At 46.1% G+C, this 18,738-nt stretch overlaps 1 protein-coding gene and 1 long non-coding RNA gene across 2 annotated transcripts in view; both read left to right on the top strand.

The window, feature by feature from the left end:
• Window positions 1-2,533: 2,533 nt before the first annotated feature.
• Window positions 2,534-6,335, top strand: LOC139229300 (uncharacterized). The gene is made up of 3 exons (XR_011587701.1): window positions 2,534-2,617; window positions 5,599-5,669; window positions 6,322-6,335. It is a non-coding gene; the product is annotated as an uncharacterized lncRNA (long non-coding RNA).
• A 4,433-nt stretch (window positions 6,336-10,768) lies between these two features.
• odad1 (outer dynein arm docking complex subunit 1) overlaps window positions 10,769-18,738 on the top strand; it is a 28,955-nt gene continuing 20,985 nt past the window's right edge. The window contains exons 1-4 of the mRNA XM_070860396.1: window positions 10,769-10,794; window positions 12,277-12,358; window positions 12,621-12,720; window positions 14,131-14,320. Of these exons, the coding sequence (XP_070716497.1) occupies window positions 12,295-12,358; window positions 12,621-12,720; window positions 14,131-14,320 (354 nt within the window). The 5' untranslated portion in view covers window positions 10,769-10,794; window positions 12,277-12,294. The remainder of the gene's footprint in view (window positions 10,795-12,276; window positions 12,359-12,620; window positions 12,721-14,130; window positions 14,321-18,738) is intronic.

Here is an 18,738-nt window from a genome sequence, read left to right as displayed (position 1 = left end):
TTCCACTTCGTATCTTATATACGTCTCTAAGGTCTCCTTTCATTACTGTCTTAGGATGTTAGGATGTTAGGATGTTCTCTGATGCAGTTTGCCTGTGTCTTGTACATATCATGAAGGTGTGGAGATCTTGTAATCTAAACCTGGATTGTTTTCCTCCATAGAAAAGGAAGCATTGTAGCAAACACCAGTGGAGTCTATAATTACAGCAACAGTCAGGCAGAAATCAACTATTTAAACAAAGACCTGCCAACAACACTGCTTGGAATTATTAACACCACAGATACATTAAATAACCTCACAGAGTCTGTGGGTGGTGACATGGTGACTCTCACTCGTGTTTATGCTCCAGTTCCACCAATCAACAGTAAGTATTACACTGACAGGTTTGGGCCATGCAGTAACTCACCTGCTGAATTTATTTTACCCTAATCTTCCACGTTTCTCTCCTGAAGATGCTGAGCTATGCTCCACAGTACAGCTCCACAGGTTACCGCGGCCCTCCCCACTTGGGTGGCCTGCTGATGGTCACTGCCTAGACTTGCGTGTGGAGAATGGCCACTTGGGCAAGGAATTGCCCCTGGAATCCCCTTAGCAAGGTGACAATACCTTCAGGAGAAGGAGGAAGGAAGACAACTGTCTTGGCTTCAGCTAACCATTGCCCCTTGATCCACCTTGTCTTTCTTCCTACTCTTTCCAACCTAAGCGGTGCCCTGCTCCATGGGTCTCTGCTCTCGCTAGTTCTCTCAGTAAAGAGTTAGGACATGACACTTTGCTCCTAAACAGAAAACTGCATGCTGTCGATGTGCCAAATAATCTCAGTGAAATGTCCAAATTCCTGACACTTTTATTTTTATATCTATTAACTCTTTTAGATATCAAAGATTTGAATATTACATGTGAGATCAGCTTTGATAATTACACAATAAACTGCAACAATGGGAATCATTGTATTTGTGAAGGACCCTGCAAAAGAATGTCCGCATTCTGTCACAAGAATGGACAATGCTTCAATCAAAATGACGGGGCTGTCTGCGAGTAAGTAAACATTGTACTTCGTTTTGTAATGAGCACTCCTGCTCTCTCAGGGTGCTGTCTCTTGCTGGGGTACAGCTCCACGGGCATAAACTGCTCCCCACTACCTGGTGCAAGTGCCTATGCTTCATGTATGAACCTGGACAGTGAAGATGTAATTTTATGATTCTATGCAGCTAACGGTGGCCTCAACCCTGGGCTGGGCATATCAGGAGATCATAGGTGCTTCTCCCGAGAAGGAGACATTAGAGAGTGACCAGAATTGGAAATTCTGGCTGATAAGAAAGTGCGTGCATTCATATAGCATCTTTCACATCCTCAGGACAGCCCAAAGTGCTTCACAGCCAATGGAGTATATATGAACTGTAGTCCCTGTTGTAACGTAGGGAAGCATTGGCAAGCAACTCCTGCACACCATGGTCCCACAAACAGCAAATTAGATAAATAACCAATTAATCTATTTTAGTGATGCTGGTTGAGGGATAAATGATGGCCAGGCTACTGGAAGAATTTCCCTTCTCTTCTACAATTAGTGCCATGGAACGTTTTACATCGACCCGAAAGGTCAGATTAAGTAGATGACACCTCGAACAGCACAACACTATCAGTGCTGCCCCTCCGATAGTGCAGCACTCCGTCAGTACTGACCCTCCGACAGTGCGGCACTCCCTCAATACTGCCCCTCTGACAGTGCAGCACTCCCTCAGTACTGACCCTCCGACAGTGCGGCACTCCCTCAATACTGCTCTTCTGACAGTGCGGCACTCCCTCAATACTGCCCCTCTGACAGTGTGGCACTCCCTCAATACTGCCCCTCCGACAGTGCAGCACTCCCTCAATACTGCCCCTGCGACAGTGCAACGCTCCGTCAGTATTAACCCTCCAGCAGTGCAGCACTCCCTCAATACTGACCCTCCGACTGCAACGTTCCATCAGTACTAACCCTCTGGCAGTGCAGCACTCCCTCAATACTGACCCTCCAACAGTGTAACGCTCCGTCAGTACTAACCCTCCGACAGTGCAGCACTCCCTCAGTACAGCACTGAAGTGTCAGCCTGAATTATGCGTTTAAGTCTCAGGAGTAGGGTTTGAAACAATGCCCTTCAGACTCAGAGATAAGAATGCTACCATATTCTCCGATGTCTAGCTTGGCCAGTGATGCTAACTGTGACACCTTAACCACCACACTGCCTGGCTTTAGCTAATTAAGCACAGAATAAAAAATCGAAGTGGAGATCTTCTTGGTGAGGCCCTTATCCACTGAATGCTTGGTGGAGTTCAACCTCTGACTACTGTTTGTTACTTTACTCAATCGTTGGTCAAGGATGTCACAGGCTGGTGACTGGGATGATCTTCTCTCTGTTGGACATCCACATCTATTACTCATCTTATCAATTTCCATTCTGATTTCTTCTGGCAGGTGTTATGAGCACACTTTTTACAAATATACAGGGAAACACTGTGTAACAACCACAATGTCTTCGGCATTCTATGGTGTGCTGTTTGGGGTATTGGCAGCTGCTCTGCTCTTCTTAATTGTCATCATCATTGCCATTATATACTGCCATCGGAGAAAGAGATCCAGGTATGTATCAACCTTGTGTTCTTTTGTGTTGAATTTTATGCTCATCGAGATGAGAGATATCAGTCTTGGGGAATGTAAAAGGTTTCATTTCAGGCATCCATCAAAAACTCCCAGGGCAGTTACAGCACGGGTTAGATAGAGTAAAATCATAGAATCATACAAGTTTACAGCACGGAAGGAGGCCATTTCGGTCCATCGTGTCCATGCCGGCCAACAAGAGGCTATCCAGCCTAATGCCACTTTCCAGCTCTAGGTCCGTAACCGTGCAGGTTGCTGCACTTCAGGTGCACATCCAAGTACTTTTTAAATGTGGCGAAGGTTTCTGCCTCACTATTACTAGGCAGTCCCTCGTAACGAGGACAACACTCTTCACACCAAAAAAAAGATGGGCTCACAGGTGTTACACTGAGTTACATCTTAAAGGGTGGAAGATGCCTGTGCGTGGATTTTTTTTTACGTGTGGTGACCGTTGCACATCAGCCACCATACAGGTTTGACAGAACTAGGTGTTGGTCTAGTGCAAGGATTGACCAAGACGACTGGAGTCCAAGCTTTGTTGTGCCTCCCCTGGGCCCCGACCTCGCTGCTGTTTTATGCTGTGCTGCCCCTCGCTGGGCTTGGAAACCACTCCAATAAGCCCAACTATGAGCCCTCCGCTGGGCCCGACTTTCAGCCCCCCGCTGGGCTCAGACTCTCAGGCTCCCCCAACATCCCACCCCCGCTGGGCTCGGACGCCGTCCCTCACTGGGCCCGACTCTCAGCCCCCCTATCCTCCCCGTAGGGCCCGACTCTCAGTCCTCCCCCTCGCTGGGCTCGGACGCCGCTCCAATGGGCTGCTTGAACTCCAGTGATGTCAATCCAATTGCCCCTCTAGAAATGGTCGCACTCCTGGATCAGCTCACGCCGCTCCCTGCAGTGGCTTGCTCTCTTACTTGTACCCCCGCCTGCCGATGCTGTTCTCTCGCAGGTTGTGGGGTGGGGGGCACCGCTTTCTGCCTCTACCACCCTTTCAGGCAGTGAGTTTCAGACCTCCACAACCCTCTGGGTGAAGACATTTCCCCTCAAATCCCCTCTAAACCTTTGACCAATTACTTTAAATTTATGCCCCCTGGTTGACCCCTCTGCTAAGGGAAATAGGCCCTTTCTAGCCACTATATCAAGGCCCCACATAATTTTATACACCTGAATGAGGTCTCCCCTCAGCCACCTCTGTTCCAAGGAAAACAAACCCAGCCTATCCAATCTGTCCTCATAGCTTAGATTCTCCACTGCCGGCAACACCCTCGTAAATCTTTTCTGTACCGTCTCCAGTTCAATCACATCCTTCCTGTAATGCGGTGACCAGAACTGCAAACAGTACTCCAGCTGTGACCTAACCAGTATTTTATATGTTCAAGCATAACCCCTCTGCTCTTGTATTCTAAGCCTCAGCAATAAAGACAAGCATTCCATATGCTTTCTTAAACACCTTATCTACGTGGCCTGCTACTTTCAAGGATCTGTGGACATGCACTCCAAGGTCCCTTTGTTCCTCTACACTTCTCAGTGTCCTACCATTTAATGTGTATTCCCTTTCCTTGTTAGCCCTCCCCAAATGCATTACCTCACACTTCTCTGGATTAAATTCCATTTGCCACTGTTCTGACCAGTTGATTGATATCGTCCTGCAGTCTGCAGCTTTCTTCTTCATTATAAACCACACAGCCGATTTTAGTATAATCTGCAAACTTCTTAATCATACCCCCTATATTCAAGTCTAGATCATTGATGTATACCACAAAAAGCAAGGGACCTAGTACTGAGCCCTGCGGAACCCCACTGGAACTTTCCTTCCAGTTGCAAAAGTGTAGAGGGAGCAGTAAAGCTCCCTCTACACTGCCATCAAATACTTCCAGAGACCACCCAACTCATTTCACTTGGGACCCTTACAACCAGCCATCACAAGACATTTATCCCATCAATCTAAGCTAGATTTGCAGCCAGGTCTAATAGTCTTGGTTAACCAAATGGTACTGCCCAATCCCCCCAAGCTGGTGCACCCTCATATATCTTAACATTCACAACCTGGGAAACATCTGAGCTTCTAGCCAAACTAACCTTTCCCATAGATTTGTTGCAAGTGAGATGACACAAAAAGCAGGGCAAATCCAACCTGGCCAATTACCACCCATCAACCTACTCTCAATCATCAGCAAAGTGATGGAAGGAGTCATCGAGAGTGCTATCAAGCGACATTTACTCACCAATAACCTGCTCACCAATCCACAGTTTGGGTTCCGCCAGGGCCACTCGGCTCCAGACCTCATTACAGCCTTGGTCCAAACATAGACAAAAGAGCCGAATTCCATAGGTGAAGTGAGAGTGACTGCCCTTGACATCAAGTGTGGCATCAAGGAGCCCTAGTAAAACTGAAGTCAATGGGGGATCAGGGGGAAACGCTCCAGTGGCGAGAGTAATACCTGGCACAAAGAAAGGTGGTTGTGATTGTTGGTGACCAATCATTCTCAGCCCCGGGACATCACTGCAGGAGTTCCTCAGGGCAGTGACCTAGGCCCAACCATCTTCAGCTGCTTCATCAATGATCTTCCCTCATAGGGTGAGAAGTGGTGCTGTTCGCTGATGATTGCAGTGTTCAGCTCCATTTGCAATTTTGTAGATAATGCAGAAGTCCATGCCTGCATGCAGCAAGACCTGGAGAACATCCAGGCTTGGGCTAATAAGTGGCAAGTAACATTCTCAAGTGCCAGGCAGTGATCACCTCCAACAAAGAAGAGTCTAACTACTTCCCTTGACTTCTCATTGTTGAATCCCCCACCATCAACATCCTGGGAGTCACTAGTGACCGGAAGCTGAGCTGGCCCACCATCACCTTCTCAAGGGCAACTCGGGATGGTCAATAAATGCTGGCCTTGCCAGCGACACCCACCTCCCGAGAAAGAATAAAAGAAATGAATTTAAAAAGCTGTTCTCCTTTTCCTCAGGCACACAGACCGCCGCCAGTCACACAGGTGGCACTCGATAACTGAAGAAAATTTCCACTTTCGACAAACAGGTATATGTCTACTTGAATTTCTCATGTAGACAATGATTTCATGCTTTTCCTTTCATCCTTTGATGCCGTGCGAATTTATATGTATGTGTTTTATTATCTGCCAATTTCTTATCCTTCTCCCAAATGCTCTGACTCTTGTTGGAATCTGCGGTTTTGTAATTACCGTTTTCCCTCTGCGACTTTACCCAAGTGACTATTCTTCCTGTGTGTGCCTGGACAGCGAGTGTAAGAAGGCTATTCGACTGTGAGAGATATCGCTCACATGGGATGTAGAGGCTCCCTACTGCCGGCCCAATTGTGATTGGTCAAATCAGTACAAAGTAGGGACTGAGCCTGGGACCTTTGAGTTCTTTATGGTTGAACACTCAGTGGGTGATGCAGGATGATGGAGCCTCAGTGGGGCATATGGAGGTCCTGCTCAGTCCTTTATGTCACCAGTGCTGCCTGCAAGCATGGAGTTTTGCAGGGGGCTTCCAATCTTAGCCAATTGTAGCACAAGTCAATGCAAATTTCACCCACTGATTATTTTTATCAGTACACGGCATTTTTTGGAAGCAAAACGCACCCTCACTGGATTCGCCTTGTCATTTATGTATGTTATGTTAAAGCCATTGTCATATCTATTGTTTTCTGACCCCGCCTCCACCTCCAGATATGACTACTGTGATCCCGGCACCAAACATTGGGAATCCTCTGGGAAAGAGAGGAAAATACAACCTGAACGAGCATCCGCCAGTCGAAGATAATTTGGGGCCTGGTGTCTGGAGACCAAACTTAGACAAAGTGGACACAGAGTCGGAGGTAAATTGAAGGAAGTACGCAATGCGATAATGACCAGACAATCTGTTTTAGTGATGTTGTGATGTGGGTTGAGGGATAAATATTGGCCAGGACACTGGGGAGAACTCCCCTAGAAGAGTGGGGGGGGGGGTGGAGGGAGAGGGGGAGGGGGTAGGATTGAATTGTTATTGATATTAATCATTTGATAATGTGTTTCCTCCCTGCCAGATACGAGCCAAGCGCCCGGAAATATTAAGCCGCTACCAGATGAACAATGACAATCGGCACAACAAGATGGCCATCGGGATGGCAGTTCCCTAGGGAGTTCCCCTTCCAAAACAACTTTAGCCTTGTCATCCTCCGCCATCCGACAACCTTTCACCTCCAACCTCCCCCCTCCCACTGTCCAAACTTCCCCTAGCCTTAATAGCCTCCAACCAGGTGATTGGGCCTCCTCCCCTTCAGCGACGACTGGGCCTCTCCTTCCCTACTGATGACCTGGCCTCTGCTCCTCCAGTACGTAGTGAGCACAATGGCTGTGACCACCCTGACCTTCCACTCTGAACTCCAGTGGACCACTGACTCTCCCAATGCCTGCCCCCAACCAAGCCTCGGACCACCTACCATCAATGGCGTTACTCAGCACCGAGCCTGCGGCCAACATCTCGCCGTAGACAGCTAGGCCCATACAGCAGTGCCTGGTCTCCAGTCATCTTAGACCCCCTTGCCACTGGACCAAGACTTTGCTCAGCTAAACCCATGTGGTAGCCAGTGTGCAATGGCCACCCCTTGTTAAAAGAACTCACGCACAGGCATCTTCTACTCCATCATTTTGTTCAAAATGTTTTAGTTACAGAGCATTTAAACATCTATAAAACACAGGTACAAATCTAATTGTTCAGAAATGCTTCTGTTTGTTCCAAGAATGTTGCGGATGAAATCAGGAGGTTTTGACTGCTCAGCAACTTTCTATACTTTAGTTATTTTTAATATATTTCAGGGTTCTGTAGCTACAGAAAGCTCAGTGATTATTTGATGTGATTAATACAAGGCTTCTGTTTTTGAAAGTTACAAGGGTCTCAGTTCCGAATAGCACAAAAGAGCCTACTAGCTTACATAAAGCAGGTATATATTTAGTCAGACGGGGGTGTGTGAACACATGTTCAGTGCATGCACAACCTTTGGAAGCAAATAGGACTAGTTGAAATCCCTGTACACAGTAAGGATAAGAGTGATAATAATGATAAACCACTCTTAAGAACAACTGCACCATTCTACTTAGTTACTGTAAATTCTAGTGTACGCTGAACCTTCAGAGATGTGATCAGGGCCAGTGCAACAACTTTCAAACAAACTGCAAGAGAATATTGCAGGATTTGTAGATATTTTGGAGTCCCACATAATGCAAAAGCATTCATTCATAAATATCAGAAAACAAGAATGTAGCTCGCTGATGGCTCAGTGGGTAAGAGCGTCACTCAGCACGGTGCTGAGTGGTATCAGGAGGCCCTGAATTCCACCCACGGTCTGTGCTTGCTTACCTGATTTCAGCTGGGCAGCAGTTTCCACACGATAGTCAGCTTCCCTGACCTTGGCAAGGCAACAACCAGCCAGGCTTTTCACTCTAGAATCCGACCTGACTGAAGGTGTGGACAAGGACAGAATCGGGTTCCGCTGCGATGCACCCATCAGTCAAATAGCCTGTGGACACTGGCATCGATAATGTAGGAATTCGATGCCCTCGTCCAGTTTGTTTTGGAAATATAAAACTGAAAGAGAAAAGGAAACAATTTGGCCTCAATGCTCATACAAGGAGATTGGTCCCATCGGTGAGGTCCCAGAACGTACATGTAGAACTGAACACTAATAACAGGCAGCGCCTTCAGGAGAGAAGGGCAGAAAACTGACTGCGTAAATACCGGGTGTGATTTGAACCCTTGAATTTACAGTAATATCTTTAAAGTCTATTCAATTTTCACAATAAATGTTAAATTAAGTTTTTCTAGAATGTTTGAGGGAAAGTACATGAATTGTCTATTGTAGGCAGAGATACTTTTTAGCTTTATGATTTAAGTGTTAGAGCAGAATACGCATGTTCAAATTATATGTATTTAGGTGCAGTAGGGTATATTGAACCTTTTTGCTATCTCAATTACCTTATATTTGATATGAATGAAATATTATTAAGTACTCATCTGTACTGTTCACAGATAAATAAAATATTTGTCATATATAATTGTATTTGCTTCTTCTTCCATAAGCACATTTTGACTCACTTTTGGTAATAAGGAATGCAGAGGGTGGATCCATAAAGTGAGAATACATTGTCCTGGTACTCCTGGATTTAGGAATGTAAGGGTTGAATGAGGAAGGATAACAATGTGGTCTCAGTCTTGGATCAAGGGGAGCTAAGAATTAGCCAGGAATCCCACTCCTCCTCACTATCCAGGAAAGGGTTGCAAGAATATGCCTAGAAGGCTACCAAAGTTAAATCATTGAGATATTGGGAGAGAGATGCTTACCTGGCTGCCATGACAAACCACATGGTGGCTCCTGGTAAAGGTTCCCCTTGGAGTGAGTGATCATAGCATGGTTGAATTTCAAATTCAGATGGAGGGCAAGAAAGTTGGATCTCAAACCAGCGTACTAAGCTTAAATAAAAGAGACTACAAAAGTATGAGGGCAGAGTTGACTAAAGAGGACTGGGAAAATAGATTAAAGTGCAGGACACTAGATGAACAGTGGCGTACATTTACGGAGATATTTCACAACTCTCAAGAAAAATATATTCCAGTGAGGAGAAAAGGGTGTAAGAGAAAAGATAGCCTTCTGTGGCTAAATAAAGAAATAAAGGATGGTATCCAATTAAAAACAAGGCATACAAAGTGGCCAAAACTAGTGGGAGGACAGAAGATTGGGAAGCTTTTAAAAGCCAGCAAAGAATGACTTAAAAAAATGATTAAGAAAGGGAAGATAGAATATAAAAACAGATAGCAAGAGTTTCTACAGGTACATAAAAAGAAAAAGAGTGGCTAAAGTAAATGTTGGTCCCTTAGAGGACGAGACTGGGGAATTAGTAATGGGAAACATGGAGATGGCAGAAACTCTGAACAAATATTTTGTATCAGTCTTTACGGTAGAGGACTCTAACAATATCCCAACAATGGATAGTCAAGGGAGGGGAGGAACTTAACACAATCACAATTACTAAGGAGGTGGTACTCAGTAAGATAATGGGACTAAAGGCAGATAAATCCCCTGGACCTGATGGCTTGCATCCTAGGGTCTTAAGAGAAGTAGCGCCAGGGATAGTGGATGCATTGGTTGTAATTTACTAACATTTCCTGGATTCTGGGGAGGTCCCAGCAGATTGGAAAACTGCAAATGTATCATGGGATCTTTAACAGGGCCTCGGTTTAACGTGTCATCCAAAAGACGGCACCACCAACAGTGCAGCACTCCCTCAGCACTGCACTGGAATGCCTGCTGAGATTCTGTGCTCAAGTCTCCGGAGTGGGGCTTCGAATCTATGACCCCAGGATAATCCTATTCTCAAAAAGATAGCAGCAGGCACTGATCGTGATGGCCAAATCTGTCATGTATTCTACATGGTTACTGCTTGGACTATTACAAGGTGTGCCACCAGGGGGCACTTCAGTGGGAGACTTGTAGGTTACCTGTACAGGTGTGCCTGGCCTAGTATAAAAGGCAGGCTACCAGGTGTGATCCTCACTCTGGAGTTATCAATAAAGGACTAAGGTCACTACGTTCAAGTACAACACATTGCCTGTGGCATCATTATCAGAGTATGTAAAGACATAACAAAATCCAATCCATAATGGGAGAGCGGAGTGAGCAGGACAGGAATCGGGGCAGGAGCTCTGAGATTGCTTTTCTTTTGATGAAAATTAATAGGAAATATTCATAATTAATGACTGTCCCTACATCATGAGACACCAGCACAAGTGGGGAGGGGGAAAGGCATCTCTTTTTTTTAAACTTCTGGGAGTCTAGTTCCCAATTTAGAAGTTTTACTCAAACATCAAACGGTGTAGACTGAAACCAATCCGGTGGCGACAACTACAGTGGCCCTTGCAGCCGCTGCCAGCAGCCGGAGCCCCGTTTTTTGCAGCACAGAGTGGAGCGGAGCTCAGCTCCCCCCGCACGGGTCAGAATTGACGCACCTAAGCCTCATTCCCATCGCAACAACTTGTATCCCATTCCAGCCGGCCAGTGGGGCCGCTGCGGATTGGCCGGGCCCTGGAGACTGACTGTTGCTAACAACATTCCCAGCTGGTCCCGTAGGTGGGAGTTGGTTCCAGTGTTCACCGAACCCGCCAGCCAGGTAGGAAGCGGTACCTTGCGACACGTTTACACCCAACCTTCTCGTTGCCGATTTGCAAATTTCTAACAATGCTAGTTAAACTAAACCCGGGATATGCTTGTTATAAATGATTAGTTGCCAATGTGTCCGCTGACCCGACGGGGTCCCATTGCTGGGCTTTTGCTGCTTTGATTTAATTGCATTCCCGGAATGGTTGCAAATAGGACAGCATTTCTCATTTCCTGCCAGTCCCCGCTGACTGAGACTTTTGTTAAACTGAAACGTTTCCTGAGTAATTAGAAAAATCCAATAAATCTTCAGCGAGAATCAGTGCCAATTCTTGCTCCGATCCAATTTGATCTTAATTTTTCCGAAGGAAGTTGCCTCTCCAGCTCAATTGGTCAATGGTTCTGAGGCAAATGACCAGGACGGCTCCAAGTTCCTGTCCGGATCTGTGCCCAGTTAACTGGTATCGGCCAGACGGTGGGTGGGGTGCTGGAATTGATCTCTGGGTGCCCCTGGGTTAGCGAGGGGGCAAATCGCCTACATTCCTGTTCCTGATCACTGTCCAGTGATTCCTGTGGGCATCAAGTGACAGCCGAACTGAAATTGACAGTGAGGCCTTCCAAAGATGAACAACCTTCTAAACTAGAGCTCCCCGTGAAGAATTGTGAAAGTGTGGTGAATCTTTAGAATTCTCTACCCCAGCGGGCTGAGGATGCTCAGTCTTTGAGTATATTCAAGACAGAGATCGATAGATTTTGGATACTAAGGGAACCAAGGGATATGGGGATAGGGTGGGGAAAGTGGAGTTGAGGTAGAAGATTAGAATCTAATAGATTAGAAAATAAGAATCTTATTGAATGGCAGAGCAGACTCGAAGGTGGAGTGGCCTATTCCTGCTCCTATTTTTTATGTGCTTACGTTCTTAATGGCCACTTAACAGGTTTGTGTGTTGAGGCTGATTGGAGTTCCTCATACTGTCCTGTCCACATTGGAACTTCTAACTCCAGTGATTGTTTTGGATTTTAGTTGGGACTGATTCTCATCTGGTGAGGTGCTTACAAAATCTGCTCCAACCCTAACCATCTCGACAGTGCCTGATGAGGAAGGTTTGGGGAGTAGATTGAACAGGGATAGCAACAGGCAGACCTTCCATAGCCAAATACTTAATCTGGCAAGAGATAGTTAACTGAGTTTGAACTTTTGTATAAAATTGCAGTTTCAGCAAAGGACCATCTGTGAAAGTTCCACGGGCTGGAGAGGCTCAAGCGTATTCCATGAGGATACCCTGCCTTGAAACAGAATATTGCAAGTTCCCGCATTAAACACAGAGCCTGAGTAATTCCTTCTGCACTGCTCCTTGTATGACGGTGAAGTGCAGACTGATCAAATACATCACAAACTACTGGACATTGGCTGGCCCTCACAGCTCTCTGCTTCAACTAACACTGTCAACGCTTAAAATCTCGGATCTAATTCAAAAAAATTTGTGTTTCATAGAGAATCTAGAAGATAGCAATGCCGCGTGGAAGTGCCTCGAGCAACCGTTCCAATGGCAGTGACGGGGACATGGAGGGACTTGGTAGGACATTTATTTGGTATCTTAAATTCTGATCAGTGCATGTGTTTTTGGGGTACTTGATGCGAATAATACAGCAGATGCTGCTATTTTAAAAATACAATTCATGTTGCAATTCATTCACCTCACTAACCAATCGCCACCAACACTCACACACTGACCCCTTGAGTTACGTGCTTTGGGACGAGAAAGGTATCATAAATGCAAATTATTTCTTTAAAACTGTGCCTTCCTGCTCTCTGAGACCTTCATTGCCATCTTACAGCTGAAACAGAGTTGGTTAAGCTGCAGCATCAGTTTCGAATCATGGAGGGAGACCGCCAGGCCTACACTCTCGAATCACAGGAACTGCTCAGGAAGTACTTGTAAGTATTGCCACCATACAGCACTGTGGGATGGAAATGAAAATACAGTCAGCCAGCTGGAAACTGGAGGCAGTTGTGTTAACCTTTCACCTCTGTGACCATGAATCTCATGCACAGCAGACTGATGTGATGAAGGGGCCATTCCGATGGATTTAAGGGCTCTGGGGAAATGGTGTTTGCACAGAATCTGCCCTGATCCAAGTGGGTGTCGTTAACAGTACAACACTCCCAATTATTCAAGCTCCTTCAAAAATACCAGAGGAATCAGAACTGGGGATCTCTTAGGAAGCTGGAATAAAGGGGGAGTAGTTTTACCCAATATTAACACATGCTGTACCTGCCCTGAGGATGTTAGATGGGATAGTGTAGCAGGAGCTTTACTCTGTATTTAACCCATGTGATACCTGCCCTGGGAGTGTTTGATGGAACAGTGTAGAGGGAGTTTTACTCTATCTAACCTGTGCTGTATCTGCCCTGGGAGTGTTTGATGGGACACTGTAGAGGGAGCTTTACTCTGTATCTAACCCGTGCTGTACCTGCCCTGGGAGTGTTTGATGGAACAGTGTAGAGGGAGTTTTACTCTATCTAACCTGTGCTGTATCTGCCCTGGGAGTGTTTGATGGGACACTGTAGAGGGAGCTTTACTCTGTATCTAACCCGTGCTGTACCTGCCCTGGGAGTGTTTGATGGAACAGTGTAGAGGGAGTTTTACTCTATCTAACCTGTGCTGTATCTGCCCTGGGAGTGTTTGATGGGACACTGTAGAGGGAGCTTTACTCTGTATCTAACCCGTGCTGTACCTGCCCTGGGAGTGTTTGATGGAACAGTGTAGAGGGAGTTTTACTCTATCTAACCTGTGCTGTATCTGCCCTGGGAGTGTTTGATGGGACACTGTAGAGGGAGCTTTACTCTGTATCTAACCCGTGCTGTACCTGCCCTGGGAGTGTTTGATGGAACAGTGTAGAGGGAGTTTTACTCTATCTAACCTGTGCTGTATCTGCCCTGGGAGTGTTTGATGGGACATTGTAGAGGGAGCTTTACTCTGTATCTAACCCGTGCTGTACCTGCCCTGGGAGTGTTTGATGGGACAGTGTAGAGGGAGTTTTACTCTGTATCTAACCCGTGCTGTACCTGCCCTGGGAGTGTTTGATGGGACAGTGTAGAGGGAGTTTTACTCTGTATCTAACCCGTGCTGTACCTGCCCTGGGAGTGTTTGATGGGACAGTGTAGAGGGAGTTTTACTCTGTATCTAACCCGTGCTGTACCTGCCCTGGGAGTGTTTGATAGTGATAGTTCATTTTTAAGTAAGTTTGGAGTGCTGTCAATGGCTTTAGAAGCCGCTAACCTGTCTCCTTTCTGAGTCACAATTTGCAAAAGTCTAGTGATTACTGACTTTTCTGGTTTTGCCAGGGCAGAAATTGAGAATCTGGAGAAGGACCGTGAGGAGCTGATGTTGAACCTACGGCTTTTAGACAGTAAACGCAACCAACTGCAGGACCAGGAGAACTTGGAAAGCGTTCAGAGCATGCTGAGCTCCCAGGATGAACTGGAGGAGCAGATTGCCAGGGAGAAACAAATGATCACAGATCTGGAACTGGAGGTGGAGATAAGGGTCGTCAGGACTTTCTGGGGGTGAATTGGAATTCCTGGTTGGGAACACAGCCGAGTGAGCGGCTGGAAGATCTAGGACTCATTAGCATACCGCTGGGTGATGTATCGCCCAAAGCATGAGGGAAGTTGGCGGGAAGCAGCAGAAAGTCGGGCAGCCCCGAGGCCATTCTCCAGGTCCAAGAGAATGGCAATCGTGGGGCGGTCAGTTCTTTGCCGGGGTGGGGGGGGGGGTGCTGGGGGGAGGCATGATTGGGGGAAGAGGAGGGAACAGAGTACGTATTTCACCTGCTCCATTTTAACAGCCCATCCTGAATCAGTGTGTGTCTATATTTGAGTGTGTATTTTTGTTTCTGTGTATGCAAGTGTCTGTGTGTGTCTGTATATGCGGGTATGTGTCAGTGTGTGTCTGTATATCGTAGAAAATTACAACACAGAAGGAGGCCATTCGGCCCATCGTGCCCGTGCCGATAGAAAAAGCCTAATCCCACCTTCCAGTACTCGATCCATAGCCCTGTAGGTTAAGGTTCTTCAAGTGCACATCCAAGTACTTCATTGGCTGCAAAGCGCTTTGAGTTGTGAAAGGCGCTATATAAATGCAAGTCTTTTCCTTATTTTAAATATGATAAGGGTTTCTGTCTCTACCACTCTTTCAGGCAGTGAGTTCCAGACTCCCACCACCCTCTGGGGGAAGAAATGTTTCCTCATCTCCCCTCTAATCCTTCGACCAACTACTTGGTGGGGTGACTGCCAGACAGAAGAAGAGAAGCAGACAGGTAGTGCAGGAGTCCCCTGAGCCCATCTCGCTCTCCAACCGGTATTCTCTTCTCAGTATTGGTGATGGTGCCTCTGGGGAGTGCAGCCAGAGCCAAGTCCATGGCACCATGGGTGGCTCAGCTGCGCAGGGGGAGTGGAAGAGCAATAGTGGTAGCGGATTCAATAGTCAGGGGAGCAGACAGGCGTATCTGCGGCCACAGAGGTAACTCCAGGATGGTATGTTGCCTCCCTGATGCCAGGGTCAAGGATGTCACCGAGCAACTGCAAGACATTCTGGGGTAGAGGGTGAACAGCCAGAGGTCATGGTCCATATCAGTCCCAATGACATAGGTAGAAAGAGGGATGAGGTCCTGCAGGCAGAGTTTAGGGAGCTGGGAGAGATTAAAAAGCAGGACCTCAAAGGTAGTAATCTCCGTATTACTCCCGGTGCCACGAGCTAGTGAGTACAGAAATAGGAGGATAGAGCAGATGACTGTATGGCTGGAGAGATGGTGCAGAAGGGAGGGCTTTAGATTTCTGAGGCTTTAGGGCTGCTTCTGTGGGAGGTGGGACCTGTACAGGCTGGACGGTTTGCACCTCAACAGAGCTGGGACCAATATCCTCACGGGCGGGGTTTGCTAGTGCTGTTGGGGAGGGTTTAAACTAGCTTGGCTGGGGGATGGGAACCTGAGAATAGATTCAGTAGGGAAGAAAGCTGGAATTGGAAAGCAAAAATGTCGAAATGGAATTTGAAGGACAGAATAAACAAGGGCTAGAAAGTAGTCAACAAGGAGATCTGGCTGTACTAAATGGTATATACTTCAATGCAAGGAGTATAGTAAATAAGGCAGATGAGCTGAGAGCACAGGTAGACACTTTGGAGTATGATATTATAGCTATTACAGAGACATGGCTAAAAGAGGGGCAGGTATGGCAGCTCAACATTCCTGGTTACAGGATTTTCAGATGGGATAGAGGGAGGGGGTGGGGAGGTGGTTGCAGTATTGATTAAATAAACGATTACAGCTGTGAGGAGGGATGATATGTTAGAGGGATCATCAAATGAGGCCATAGGGGTCGAACTGAAAAACAAAAAAGGGGCAATCACACTGCTGGGAGTGTACTATAGACCCCCAAACAGTGAGAGGGAGATAAAAGAGCAAATATGTAGGCAAATTTCTGAGAAGTTCAAAAACTATAGGGCAGTAATAGTAGGGGATTTCAACTCCTCTAATATTAACTGATATAAAATTAGTGTGAAGGGTACAGAGCATGCGGAATTCCTAAAATGCATTCAGGAGAACTTTTTTATCCAGCATGTGGCAAACCCAACACGGGAGGGGGTGGTTCTGGATTTAGTTTTAGGGAATGAAGCTTGTGGAAGGGGCATCAGTGGGAGAGCATTTAAATGCTGGTGACCATAATTGTTAGATTTAAAGTAGTTATGGAAAAGGACAAGGATAGACCAGGAATAAAAGTTCTAAATTGGGGAAAAGCCAATTTTGCTAAGCTGAGAGGTGATTTAGCCATAGTGGACTGGAAACAGCTACTTGAAGGTAAATCAGTGTCAAGACAGTGGGAGGCATTCAAGGAGGAGATCCGGAGGGTCCAGACCAAATAGGTGCCCTGAAAGAAAAAGGGTGTGACTAACAAATCTGAAGCCTCCTGGATGTCTGGGGACATACAGGGTAGGATAAAGGAAAAAAAGGGAGGCTTATGACAGATACTGATGGCTAAATACTGCAGAATATCTATAGGAGTATAGAAAGTGCAGGGGTGAAATTAAAAAGGATATTAGGAAAGCAAAGAGAGAGCATGAAAAATTCTTGGCAAGTAAAATCAAGGAAAATTCAAAGATGTTTTATAAATATATTAAGAGCAAAGAGGATAACTAAAGAAAGGGTAGGGCCTATTAGAGACCATGAGGGTAATCTGTGTGTGGAGGTGGGGGACGTGGGTATGGTTCTTAATGAATACTTTGCGTCTGTTTTCACAAAAGAGAGGGATGATGCAGACATTGCTATCGGGGAGGAGGAGTGTGAAATATTAGATGAAATAAACATAGTGAAAGAGGAAGTATTAAGGGGTTTAGCAGCTTTGAAAGTGGATAGATCCCCAGGCCTGGATGAAATGTATCTCAGGCTGTTAAGAAAAGCAAAAGAGGAAATAGTAGAGGCTCTGACCATCATTTTCCAATCCTCCCTGGCTTCAGGTGAGGTCTCAGAGGGCTGGAGGACTGCTAATTTGGTACCTTTGTTTAAGAAGACAGAAAGGGATAGACCGAGTAATTACAGGGCAGTTAGCCTAACCTCGGTGGTGGGAAAATTATTGGAAATAATTTTGAAGGACAGGATAAATCCTCATTTAGAAAGGCACAGATTAATCAAGGACAGTCAGCACGGACTTGTTAAGGAAAGGTCATGTCTGACTTGATTGAATTTTTTGAGGAGGTAACAAGGAGGGTCGATGAGGGCAGTGCGTATGATGTAGTGTATATGGATTTTAGCAAAGCTTTTGATAAAGTCCCACGTGACACGAAAGTAAAAGCCCATGGGATCCAAGGTAAAGTGTCAAGTTGGATCCAAAATTGGCTCAAAGGCAGGAAGCAAAGGGTAATGGTTGATGGGTGTTTTTGTGACTGAAGGCTGTTTCCAGTGGGATTCTGCAGGGCTCAGTACTGGGTCCCTTGCTTTTTGTGGTATACATCAATGATCTAGACTTGAATATAGGGGGTATGATTAAGAAGTTTGCAGATGATACTAAAATTGGCTGTGTGGTTGATAATGAAGAAGAAAGCTGTAGACTGCAGGAAGAGCCACTGGTCAGGTGGGCAGAACAGTGGCAAATGGAATTCAATGTGGAGAAGTTTGAGGTAATGCATTTGGGGAGGGCTAACAAGGAAAGGGAATACACATTAAATGGTAGGACACTGAGAAGTGTAGAGGAACAAAGGGACCTTGGAGTGCATGTCCATAGTTCCCTGAAGGTAGCAGGCCAGGTAGATAAGCTGGTTAAGAAGGCATGAGGAATGCTTGCCTTTATTAGCTGAGGCATAGAATACAGGAGCAGGGGATTATGCTTGAACTGTATAACAACATTAGTTAGACCACAGCTGGAGTACTGCGTGCAGTTCTGATCACCGCATTACAGGTTGCACTGGAGAGGGTACAGAGGAGATTTACGAGGATGTTGCTGGGAGTGGAGAATCATATAATGAGGACAGATTGGATAGGCTGGGTTTGTTTTCCTTGGAACAGAGGAGGCTGAGAGGAGACCTCATTGAGGTGTATAAAATTATGAGGGGCCTAGATATAGTGGATAGAAAGGACCTATTTCCCTTAGCAGAGGAGTCAACAACCAGGGGGCATAAATTTAAAGTCATTGGTAGAAGGTTTAGAGTGGATTTGAGGAGAATTTTCTTCACCCAGAGGGGTGTAGGGGTCTGGGACTCACTGCCTGAAAGGGTGGTAGAGGCAGAAACCCTCACCATATTTAAAAAGTACTTGGATGTGCACTTGAAGTGCCGTAACCTACAGGGCTACGGACCTAGAGCTGGAAAGTGGGATTAGGCTGGATAGCCTCTTGTTGGCCAAATGACAGACATGATGGGCCAAAATGGCTTCCTTCCGTGCTGCAAATTTCTATGATTCTTTA

Source organism: Pristiophorus japonicus, chromosome 18 (assembly GCF_044704955.1).
Source record: "Pristiophorus japonicus isolate sPriJap1 chromosome 18, sPriJap1.hap1, whole genome shotgun sequence".
In the NCBI taxonomy this organism is placed as follows: domain Eukaryota; kingdom Metazoa; phylum Chordata; class Chondrichthyes; family Pristiophoridae; genus Pristiophorus; species Pristiophorus japonicus.
This window is presented reverse-complemented; position numbering and strand designations above follow the sequence as displayed.